General features: G+C 43.8%; 1 protein-coding gene across 3 annotated transcripts in view; it reads left to right on the forward strand.

Moving 5' to 3' along the window:
- Positions 1 to 4,588: 4,588 nt before the first annotated feature.
- Positions 4,589 to 12,416, forward strand: part of SH3BGR (SH3 domain binding glutamate rich protein) — a 614,594-nt gene continuing 606,766 nt past the window's right edge. Inside the window, exons 1-2 of one of the 3 annotated variants that reach the window (XM_069872188.1) lie at positions 4,589 to 4,840; positions 10,501 to 10,686. In XM_069872188.1, coding sequence (XP_069728289.1) covers positions 4,796 to 4,840; positions 10,501 to 10,686 — 231 coding nt within the window. In that variant the 5' untranslated portion in view covers positions 4,589 to 4,795. The remainder of the gene's footprint in view (positions 4,841 to 10,500; positions 10,687 to 12,416) is intronic. The other 2 variants (XM_069872207.1, XM_069872198.1) reach the window with 2 other exon arrangements.

Raw genomic sequence — 12,416 nt, forward strand, 5'->3', positions numbered from 1 at the left:
TCTTCTCCAGGCTGAACAACCCCAAGTCTCAGCCTGTCCTGGTTTGGGAGGTGCTCCAGCCCTTTGATCAAGGAGGAATTTTTTCACTCCAAGGGTGGTGAGGCACTGGCAGAGGTTGCCCAGAGAAGCTGTGGCTGCCCCATCCCTAGAGGTGTTCAAGGCCACGCTGGATGGGGCCTTGGGCTGGTGTGAGGTGTCCCTGCCCATGGTAGGGGGTGAAACTAGAAGGGCTTTAAGCTCCCTTCCAACCCAAACCATTCCATGATTCTATCATCTTCATAGCCTCCTCTGCACCCGCTCCACCATTTCCATATCCTTCTTCTGTTGGGGATTCCAGAACCGGACACTATACCCCATCCCTCCCCTCCTCTGCCCAGCCCCGGCCCCACTGCCCCCTCCCAGCGCCTCCCGCCGCCATTACCCGTGTCCTCGGCCGGCACCCGCGTCCCCGTTGCCATGGGGACCGGCGACGGCCGCGGGGCACCCTGGGAGTTGTAGTCCCAGCCCCTCGCCCGGGGCCCTGCGGGGAGCGGGCTTCCACCCCCGCATTCCTTTTCCCCGCAGGGGCCTGGAGGGGCGCTTGACAGCGAGGGGCGCAGGCGATACGAGAAGTATCGCAAAAGGTGGAATATTTATCATAGAATCATAGAATCATAGAATAACCAGGTTGGAAGAGACCCACCGGATCATCGAGTCCAACCATTCCTATCAAACGCTAAACCATGTCCCTCAGCACCTCGTCCACCCATCCCTTAAACGCCTCCAGGGAAGGTGAATCAACCACCTCCCTGGGCAGCCAGTTCCAGTGCCCAATCACCCTTTCTGTAAAGAAATTTTTCCTAATGTCCAGCCTAAACCTACCCTGGCGGAGCTTGAGGCCATTCCCTCTTGTCCTGTCCCCTGTCACTTGGGAGAAGAGGCCAGCACCCTCCTCTCTACAACCTCCTTTCAGGTAGCTGTAGAGAGCAATGAGGTCTCCCCTCAGCCTCCTCTTCTCCAGGCTAAACAACCCCAGCTCTCTCAGCCGCTCCTCATAAGGCCTGTTCTCCAGCCCCTTCACCAGCTTTGCTGCTCTTCTCTGGACTCGCTCCAGAGCCTCAACATCCTTCTTGTGGTGAGGGGCCCAGAACTGAACACAGGATTCGAGGAGCGGTCTCGCCAGTGCCGAGTACAGAGGGAGAATAACCTCCCTGGACCTGCTGGTCATGCCATTTCTGATCCAAGCCAAGATGCCATTGGCCTTCTTGGCCACCTGGGCACACTGCTGGCCATTTAAGCTAAAGCAGAGTTGAACTTCATCTAAGCAATTCTGTTTTTTTTGAAAGTCTGACAGAATGTCCCTCTGACAGCGTGTTTTCTCTCAGTCTGGGTTTCTCCAGACGCTGCTCATTCTCTGGGGCCGATAACACCCTGTTCACAGTGTGATCTGGGCTGAGCAGCTGGGGCTGCTGCATCCCCTCTGTTTGCAGCCTTTCCCATCCCCGGTGCAGGGTCAGGCAAGGCTGCAGCCGGCTCCAAAGCAGCGAGGGATCTGGCTGCTGTGAAGTTCATAATAACGTTAAAATAAGTCCTTGGAAAGTTATAGAATATGCACAAGATTTCTGGAAGAATTTATCCCTGTGCATGTGAGCAGGGAATCCATCCTGTCCCAGCTCTTGTCTGGCTGCACATAATGGATGGAGAACGCTCCCTCATGTTGCCCAGCCCTGACAAAGGATGCTGCTTTCTAAAACTCCGAAGTGAGTCTTAGGAAATTTATTTGCCAGCATTTTCGGTATCACATGCAGTGGCTCCTTTGGGGCCATGAGCTATAGTGGCCATGGAGGCACCTCATGTCATGCCATGGCGCAGTGCACACCCTGAGAGGGCAGAGGCCAAGGAAAACAGGCTCCCAGCTCATGGTTTAGGCTTACACAAAACATTTTAAACACAGGAAAAAAACCAACAACAAACATTTAAAGGACCTAGGGGTGCTGGTTGTCCGTGAGCCAACAGGGTGCCCAGGTGGCCAAAAAAGCCAGCAGCATCCTGGCTTGTATCAGAAATGGTGTGGCCAGAAGGAGCAGGGAGCTCATCCTTCCACTGTACTCAGCACAGGTGAGGCTGCATATCGCATGCCGTGTTCAGTTGTGGGTCCTTCACTACAAGAAGGGCATTGAGGTGCTGGAGCACGTACAGAGAAGGGTAATGAAGCTGGTGAAGGGTCTGGAGCACAAGTCTTGTGAAGAGCAACTGAGGAAAGTGTGGTATTTTTGCCTGGAGAAAAGAAGGCTGAGAGGAGACCTTATCACTGTCTACATCTACCTGAAAGGAGTTTGTAATGAGGTAGGTGTTGGTCTCTTCTCAAGTAGCAGTCATAAAATCATAGAATGCCTGGTTGGAAGGGACCTCAAGGATCATCTGGTCCAACCTTTTTAGGTGATACGTAGTTTGAATGCGATGTCCCAGAACCCTGTCAAGCTAAGCCTTAAAAGTGTCCAGTGTAGAGGAATCTACCGCTTTCCTGGAGGGTTTATTACAATGTGATAGGATGAGAAGGAATGGCCTCAGGTTGCCCCAGGGGATGTTCACATTAGATATTAGGAAACATTTCTTCACTGAAAGGGTTATCAGGCACTTGAACAAGCTGCTTAGGGAGATGGTTGAGTCACCATCCCTGGAAGTGTTTAAAAGTTGGGTAGACAAGGTACTCAGGGATATGATTTAGTAGTGGACAGGTACAGTTGGACTCAGTGATCTCAAAGGTCTTTTCTAACCAAACGCTTCTATGATTCTGTGGGGTTTTTTGTGCTGAAATAAGGGGGAAATCTCATAGGAATACAAGCAGCTGGAGCAATGTTTTTCTTCAAGGCTGGACACGATGGAAACTGTGTCCTGAAGTCCTTGAAAACCTGCTTGGCCCTGGGTGGGCAGAGGTGTTGGGCCACATCCTGGATTTTCCCTGTGTAATTCAGTGGGCATCTCAAGTGGGAAGTGGAATAGGAGATAGTGTTGTTTGGCAGTTTTGTCCCAGTCCTGACTGTGGATGTTTGATGATGCTTTGAGTATTAATTGTTAGTATCTCTGTCCTCACAAGACTCATCAGTATGCTTTGAAGCCAATGACCACTGCATCCTTTGTTTGTACTTCTGCAGAACAATAGTAACCAAATAAATTCATTTGGAAATGGTTATGTTCCAAATGGCCACTGTTTTCCTTTGCATTTACTTACATGCAAAATCTCCAGGGAAACAAGCATGTGTAATAACTTCTGGCAATAATTATGTTTTCACACTAAGGTGTTTCTTTGTTTTGCTTTACAAGAAAATACTCTGAAAATACCCAATTCTAACAATTTTTTTCTTTTTGATGGACCTCCTCTGCCTCTCCAAGGAAGAAAGAAATGACAGATGGTAAGCCATGGTAAACAGTGCAAACTGCCCATCCTGTTATTTTTTGTTTTCAGTGAGTTTTTTTCAGGATCCCTATTCCATACATGGAATGCTGCATTTCCATCTTCATGTAATGGTTTACACTTTAAAAAAAATGTTTTCATGAGCATTTTTACTATTTTGCATTTGGTCCTACCTAATCAGTCCTTGAAAAAAAATATTACATGCCATTTTAAGTATTTACATGATTGGACACTGCTATATTAAATATTAACACTTGAAGTGTGTATAAGCAATTCCTAAAACCTAGGCCAGTTTCACCTCTGACATAGGGTCAGCTTTACTGACTCAATGGTAAGTTTCTTACTTACAGCAGAAACAAACTTGGCCCTTAAAATTCGAAAGTAATGTGTTATCATATAACATTCTTAAAATACCTCTCATGCTCAGAGACCTCCTTAGGCAAATACATCCAGGCAGCTGCCAAATTGTTACCATCTCTGCAGCAGAAGACAAGAACCACATGGAAAAAGAGCATCCTGGGTAACACAGTAGAATGGGATGTATTTTACCAAGTATTCTATACCTCCTCTTGCACTTTGTGCCCTAGCAGTTTTCACTAGCGATGCAAAAAGAAGGTAAAACCCCCAACAATATGTCCTGGAGGCATAGAATCAGCCAAATCACCCTCCTCATTCTTAGGGAATGTATTGGCATATATTTATTTCAGAGAAGTCTCTGAGCCCTGCAGTGTAGATGATGATTGAAACTCTTTGAACCTAAGAGCATTTATAACCAAGGCTTATTTCAACATGATCTCCGCTATAATTACTTCTGCATTTGTGTTCCCCCTTGCCCTCCCCTTCCTCCTTCTCCTTTCATGATTTGCAGCTATAAATCTAAAGTGTCCTTGCTGTGGTCGGGGAAAGGATGTGAGGAGCAGAAATGCAGCTGTGACAGTGCCCATGCAACATCAAACATTACCCGACGGCTTTGTGATCAGCCCCAGCACGGAGTTACCGGCTCCCTGTCTCTTATCGCTCCTCACATGTCCCTTCCCCCTCTCTCCCAAATATTTCTCTAGCCTTGTCTCATTGGTGCACTACTCTCCTTTGCCTTTTTTGGACTGTCACCCTGTCAATCTAATGCAATAAGGCTAGGGGCAGGTGCAAAACCCTCACTATGGCTCCTCTTACTAACCAATCCTCTACTGTCCCTCATCCCAAAATACCTAAGAGCCAATGGAGTGGGAAAATCCGAGACACCAGGGAGAGGCTGAAGCTGCTGGACTGCTGGGTGTGGGGGGGCATCCATTTAGGACCTGGGTTAGCCCAGGAGCTGCCAAATACTTGGATTCCTCTTGGGACTGTGGTGACTTGTGGACAGCAGGCTTGCTCTGCTGATTCATTCTCGTCTTTGTCAACATGGTGATCAAGGTCTTCGTAGCCACATCTTCGGGGTCTACAGCGGTAGGTGTCTTATTTAGCATATTTCTCTTTCTGCTGGAATCAGGTTAGTAAATTAGCCTGGAAGATCCCAGGACTGCCTGAGTTTGCATGTGTGAAAAAAACACTGGGTTTCTTCTAGTCTACGTTGACTATATTATTCTTGAAAGCCACTCAAGATGTAGAGAGTTCCTGTTAATGCAGACTTGTGAGGTTTTACTACAGTCGTAACATTTACATATAAGTTATCTGTCATTTAGTAGATTTATTTCTGTTTGAAAAAGAATATGCAATATATTCACTGAAGAAGAAAAAAGTGGATATTGTATTTGCACAAAAGCTGTGGTAGATTGTTTAGAGTGGAAATTAATGTATTTGTTTTTAAAAGAGACTTCAGAGCACTGCTCTTGCCAAAGGGAGACTGTCTAAGAATGAGCCTGGAGCCGAAGTAAGCTGAATAAAGTTATGCAAGACAAAAACCTTACCCACTCCCCTGCCTTTTTCTAGGTCTTTGGGTTGTTTTCCTTGGGTTTGTTGTTTTTTTTTTGGTTTGGTTTTTTTTGTGTCTGTCTATGTGTCTCTTGAAATACTATACTGATGATTTTTAGTATTGAGGTCTACTGCTGTAGCTGTCAGCACAGTGTATCAGCTGAAGGGAAGGGCATGTGAGTAGTAGGGAGGCTGGAAGTCTGTGGGAGGTGGGAACCGGGAAAGGACTGTTTCCTTTTATATCCAGTTCCCAGATGAGCTCAGATTGCAGCTTTCCTTTGGCAGTCACTCACTCCCAGTGACATGGCTAAACAAACTGGTTGGTGCTTGCACATAGCTGTAACTACATCTCTGTCTCTCTGACACCAGCTCCATGTCATCAAGAAGCTTCCAGATTTGAAAAGCTGCAAAAAACCCACCCCCTTTTCACAGGAGCATCTCTAGAAAACGAACTGAGGGATGTTCCCTGGAATTCACAGGGCTGAGGAATTTTGCAGTTCTCTTATTAGCTTGTCTTGCCTATTGCTAAGCCAAACACTAAATTTACTACTGACATTTTAGCATTTTTTTTTTCTTTTTTTTTCCTAATAAGAAACCTCAGATGCAAGAGAGAACAAGAAGAGGAGAGGGTTGGAAACTGCAGTTTTAGTAATTTGTAATCTAGCTGTTATTGCTCAAGTAGCTTTACGAATTGCCATGCACTGTGCATCAGCAGTCCTTGCTCCTGTTTTGGTCTCCTTTTGTTGACCAAATAAAAGTCGTCTCTACCTCCTTTGGCACTCATCTGTTTTCTGGGAAAAAATTGTGGCCACGACTGAAATCCCAGTGCAGGCATTCAATATGTGTGTGCTGGAGCCGTCATCGTCTTGCGTGCCTCAGGTGTGAACTGTTGCCAGCCCAGCTATAGGATTGGGGCTGTGGTGCAGCAAGGCAGTTGTGTGAGCGCTTTGATTAAACACTGACATTCAGAGATCCCGTACGCTGTTAAAACTAAGCGTGTCGTATGTTTAGCACTAGCTAAACCAAAATCTTTCCTCTGCTGTACTTATATCTGCTCCCAGCTCACAGCAATAACTAAGTCCTTCCTTTTTGGGCTGTAGTGAAGGGATGTGTATGCTAGACTGAACACTGAGCAACACATGAGCTTTGTCCAGCCATTTTGAGCTGTTAATCATTGCTGCTGTGGTTTATTATTGCTAAGAAAGATGGCTAATGCCAATGTGCTGTGACAACTTTTAAGCATATTAATGCCAGTCTCCCTGGTATATTAGAAGCCCGCTAAAGCTGTTAGTGAGATTCCAGAGATGTACTAGAAGGAAGGATATGGAATCTTTACAGGGCAATACACCTCTGTATTTCCTCCTGTCTGGTGTGCTGGGTGTATATAGAGCTGTAGCAATCTCAGAAGGCAGCATGTTTTCAGATTAGTGATACATAATGGCAATGCCAAGTAAACACAGTGTTCAGCTAGAGTAGTTTTTCAGGTTTACTGATTAAATGGATTTTAATGAACCTTTAATGGGTTTTCATATATATATAAAATAGAACTCACTCATGCAAGGACTCAGCACAACCCCCAATGTATCACTAACATCCTATTAAACCCAAATTTTGAATCAGCCTTGTACAGCTTTTCCTGAGAAGAATGAATTTAATCCCTAAAGAGCTTAAATGGGAAATCTAAATTGTCCTAGTAGCACTGATGCTCTCTTCAACGTGTCTGATCTCCACCAAATGCATGTTGTTCATTTTGAATTTCAAAATATGGTGGGCCTGGCTTCATCTGGCGTAAATCAGCAGAGGATCACTGGTAAAGAATGAAAAAAACATTTCTATTCTATGTACTGCGCAGTCAAACTATTAATTGCAAGTGGCTATAATGTTAAAAAATACTTTTAAAAGTGAATCCAGTGAACCCAGGACAAATCTGAGTCAGATGCTTGAATGATACAATTCACTGTGGCTCTAGAGCAAATCTGCAGTCTGTATTTTCACCTCAATGATTCACATTTTTTTTTTAAATCACTTTAGCTTTATTGTCTTTCTGCTTCAAACGTAGCTGTTATTGAACAACTCATTTAGACAAGCAGAAGTGGAAACTTCATAGCGTTAAAAGGTATTAAATGCTTGGCTAGAAGCAAGCAGTAAAAAAATAAAATAATTCTGTCACTAGCCACAGGGATGTTTAGAACTAGTGGGTAATATCCTGCAAGACTCAAGGTAGCATCAACCATGGGAGAAAGTGGATTTGTGTCTTACACAGAGAAAGTCTTCCAAAGTCTTTCTTACTGCTGCTCATGGTTAGGGCACATTTAAAATCCTTTTATTCCCAGCACTTCTGATGACATTTTATTAACTTACTTTCAGATCTGTAGGTCTCAGAAAGACTTAGCAAAATGTAGACTATTTTTATTATGTCCTCTAAATTACAGGGTAGGGGTTTGTCATCCGTTACTGTTAAATCTGGCCATATGTAAACCTGCGCTGAAATTTCAAATAAATTTCAAATCAAATTAGAAGCTAACATGTGATAAATAAGAATAGTAACCAGGAATAAGTCGTCCATGCAGTGGTAGGACCAAAAGCTGCAGCAATTCTGCCTGCCAACACTAATATTGCTGCTGCAGTAGGTTGTTGACTAAGTATCATTGCTTCTGCCATAAGCAGCTGCTCAATGGGAATGCTCTGGATTGTGATGATACAGGTAAGAATATTTAACTATGCATCAGGTGAAACTACTGTTATCTGTAGATCGTATGTTTTAGCTAATTAATATTTACTTAAAACATTTTTTTTTCTTAAGGAACAAGAAATAGGGATGATGGAACTCAAGCTTTGTTTAAAGGGAAAATGGCATAGATGAAACAATATCCTGTTCACCACCACTTTCCAGGCAGGGAATCTATGCCCAAGCAATCTGAACTCTTCCTACGCCATCAGACAAAAGTGAGGGTACAAACAGGCTCCTGCAATCTCACCCATTCTGGGAAAACATTTGCATATCTTCTGTGTTGTTACATCCTGGAAGATTTCCCTCTGTGAGTGCTGTTTGCTGGAGAGATTCTTCTGGCTGCCCATCTACTTAGTGCCAGCCACAGCACAGGCTTGCTTTAGTGGGTGTCCCAAGTCTTTTGCTGTGCCTCAAACCCTAACAAGTCTAAGACTTATGACACAGTACATCTTCTGCATAGTTTATTCTTGTTTTCATCATGAGAAACATCTTGCCTTTTCCTTATGCAGGCATAATTACATGTAACTTCTTAGTTTTCCTCAGCATTCATTTTTCACACAACTCTCCCCTAATTTTTGCTTTCGGTACTGCTGCTGTCTGAGCCTCCTGTGCATTATGAACCTCAAAGTGATGATAATTTTTTTATGCAGGTTTAATTCTAAAAATTATAGCTACAGCCATAAGCAAGGGATCACAGAATCTGTAGCTCTGTTTCCATTATCTCCTAAGAGGCACTATCTCTCTGGGGTACTTGCTATTCCAGGAGCCGTATCTACTTCGGTGCCTGTGTCCAAAGAGACAAGCTGACCCTGAAATTGCAGCTGACAGCACTTGAGTATACTGGCTTTCAGAGCATGTGGTGAAACTTCTAGTACTGGCTCATGCAGATTTTATTAACCATTTATATGAACATTATCTTGATGCTTCCTCCAATTAAGTGCCCCTCAAGCAATCCTTTCTGCTACCTACATGTGTTCTGAAAATAACTGGACAGCTAAATAGCCATTAAGAGAATGACTTCTGTTTAAACAGTGAACATAAGTATATAAATAAGCACCTTTGAGATCTGTCAGCTGCATGGATTTTGAACAGTTTAGATTAAAGTTTACATTTCAGGTGACGTACAATTTTTAGCTCACCATAAACCTCTGTTGTTATAAAAATGTACAGTATTTTATCATTATTTTTTAAAAGCAAGAATAGCTGTACAGACAGTTACTTCCTTGTTTAAACAGGAAAAAGAAATTTTATCCCTAATCATGAAAATTCATTCTTGCAGTATAATAGGCTATCATTCTATTTCAGCCTTTCAGGTTTATTAGATTATAGAAATACATAGTCCATGAATTATTGCTCATCCCATTGCTTGTCTCAGACTGATTTACACTAGCTTAGCATCACTTTAAATTCAGTTGTAGTATGTCTGCTTCATGGAGGACATGTTTTCAAATCATATGATGGCTTAGATGTAAAAATTACCTTGATGCGTCATTCTAGCTACTACCTATACAGGTCACTACGTTACTGAGTGGAGTAGCGTAAGTGGGAGAAGAAGAGAGTCGTGTCTGGAATGTGATTGTTCTAGATGATAGTAATTTAGTTGTCTGTGAGTAAAGAGCAGCTTGAGAGAATTTGTACAGACCTGTCCAAACAGTGCTTGCTTCAAACGCTGCCATATTTGTAGGGCTGAAGTTTGGCCTTGCAGCTCTTCGACAAGTTAGACAAATACAAAATGGGGAAGTTCTTTAAATGTTGCTTGGCATCTCGTGTAGTATAGTGAGAATTACATCTTCAAAGCCAAGGGACAGGCTATAAGCTTGATGCCTGCATCCAAAATGTAAACATCAATAGCATCAAAGGAAATAAGGGCCGTAACTGAATTTTAGCTGACACAGAAGCTGTATATGACATACTTTATTTTTATGTAATGTGTTCTTCATGGCCCAACATCATTCTGTAATGTGGGAAATATTCAAGCACAGGAGTTAAGCTGTACTGGATTTTCATTGAGCTTTCACCCTTATTTAGTTGAGCCTAGCATTAAAGAACAGGAACAGAATGAAACAAATGGCTCATGGAAAGCTGAATGTCATATGTGAGGAGCAGGAAAAAGGAGGCTATTGCATGTTGGGTAGAATACATACATTCTCAGACTTGTGCTGACTTTAGGCAGGATTAGCTTAGGTATTTGTACACCACACTCACAGATCTTGGAATGGAGTAGTATGCTTCCTACCGAGACTCATTTCTTAGGGGAGGAAAAAAAGTAGCTGGGGGCAGGGATGGCTGTGATGAAATGGCAGTGGTCTGGCTGCTGAGAAGCAATGTTGAATCCAAGCTTCAAAAAGTTTGGGGGCCACTGGAGTAGTGAATCTTGCATTAGCTCTGCTTGTAATTGCAATTGCTTTTAGGAAAAAAAGATAATTTTAAAGAGGGAATATTGTTTTTCTTCTTTCCTCATCAGATCAAAAAGAAACAGCAAGAGGTAGTGGGATTTTTGGAGGCCAACAAGATTGACTTTCAGCAAATGGACATAGCAGGAGATGAAGACAACAGGAAATGGATGAGAGAGAACGTCCCAGGTGAAAAAAAGCCTCAAAATGGAATTCCCCTCCCTCCACAGATCTTCAATGAGGAACGGTACTGTGGGGTAAGAAGCTGTTTGGAAATTTAAATACCTTCTGAAGGTCTTCTTTCACAGAAAGTGACTTTTTTTCCATTAGTAGGAAGCATAAAACAAACTCCTTAAGACAATGTGGGATTCACCTTGAAAGAACAGTCCTTATAAAGCATTTTTTAGGCACAGAAGAGCAATGAAATGACAGATTATTCCTTTTTAAGAGAAAAATATACACAGAGGGGAAACATGGTTAGAGAAACTCTGCTTAACAGGCTGTATGGATTATCCCCTGCAGACCCAGAGCCTATACAGGATCCAGAGTGGACTGCAAAGTGTGGGGTTTGCTGCCTGTGAGGAGCTGTGTTTTCCCCTTATGCTCTCCACCTCCTGCTGTGTTGCTCACTCACAAGTTGTCCTGCTGCTGGCTTTCTGCCTGCACTCTCACTTCAGGTGCTGAAGACCAAAAGCAGTCGTGTATAGGCAATACTATCGCTTCATCTCACACTGTCTCAGGATAACCAAATGTAGACTACAAAGACAGCTCAGCTCCACTGGGGGTAGGAAGTGCTTAATTATTTGTTTTCACAATACTAACCTGCTCAAGACCAGGGAGGTTCATAGCAAGGCTGATCTGCTTTCTCTAGCTGTATTGTATTTTATTTCTCAAACTTTCTGTTAATGTTGCATGATGAGTTTTGGTATTTTGGTGGTTTGACACAAACTCATTTGGGCTGCTAGGAAGTCAAGCAGATATCGGAGGCACCAGGGCCTATGAACAGGAATCTTTCTTTTCCATTGCATTATAAAAATAAATAAATAGGAATTGTAGTTGACTGGAATATTTCTAGTGTGTGGTTTGAATTATTGAAATTATATTACTTATTCAATAAATATCCAACTCTTCATAAAAGAAATTATAATACTTTTGTATCTTTATATATGCATGTTAATAGGTTATTTCTCTTTATCAATGACCTGGATGAAGGCATTGAGTGCACCCTTAGCAAGTTTGCGGACGACACTAAGCTGGGTGGAAGTGTTGATCTGCTGGAGGGTAGGGAGGCTCTGCAAAGGGATCTGAACAGGCTGGACAGCTGGGCTGAGTCAAATGGCATGAGGTTTAACAAGGCCAAATGCCGGGTCCTGCACTTGGGGCACAACAACCCTGTGCAGTGCTACAGACTGGGAGAAGTCTGTCTAGAAAGCTGCCTGGAGGAGAGGGACCAGGGGGTGTTGGTTGACAGTCGACTGGACATGAGCCAGCAGTGTGCCCAGGTGGCCAAGAAGGCCAATGGCATCTTGGCTTGTATCAGAAACGGTGTGACCAGCAGGTCCAGGGAGGTTATTCTCCCTCTGGACTCGGCACTGGTGAGACCGCTCCTCGAGTACTGTGTTCAGTTCTGGGCCCCTCACCACAAGAAGGATGTTGAGGCTCTGGAGCGAGTCCAGAGAAGAGCAACAAAGCTGGTGAAGGGGCTGGAGAACAGGTCTTACGAGGAGCGGCTGAGAGAGCTGGGGTTGTTTAGCCTGGAGAAGAGGAGGCTGAGGGGAGACCTCATTGCTCTCTACAGTTACCTGAAAGGAGGTTGTAGAGAGGAGGGTGCTGGCCTCTTCTCCCAAGTGACAGGGGACAGGACAAGAGGGAATGGCCTCAAGCTCCGCCAGGGGAGATTTAGGCTGGACATTAGGAAAAAATTCTTTACAGAAAGGGTCATTGGGCACTGGCAGAGGCTGCCCAGGGAGGTGGTTGATTCACCTTC

This window comes from Phaenicophaeus curvirostris, chromosome 1 (assembly GCF_032191515.1).
Source record: "Phaenicophaeus curvirostris isolate KB17595 chromosome 1, BPBGC_Pcur_1.0, whole genome shotgun sequence".
Classification (NCBI taxonomy): domain Eukaryota; kingdom Metazoa; phylum Chordata; class Aves; order Cuculiformes; family Cuculidae; genus Phaenicophaeus; species Phaenicophaeus curvirostris.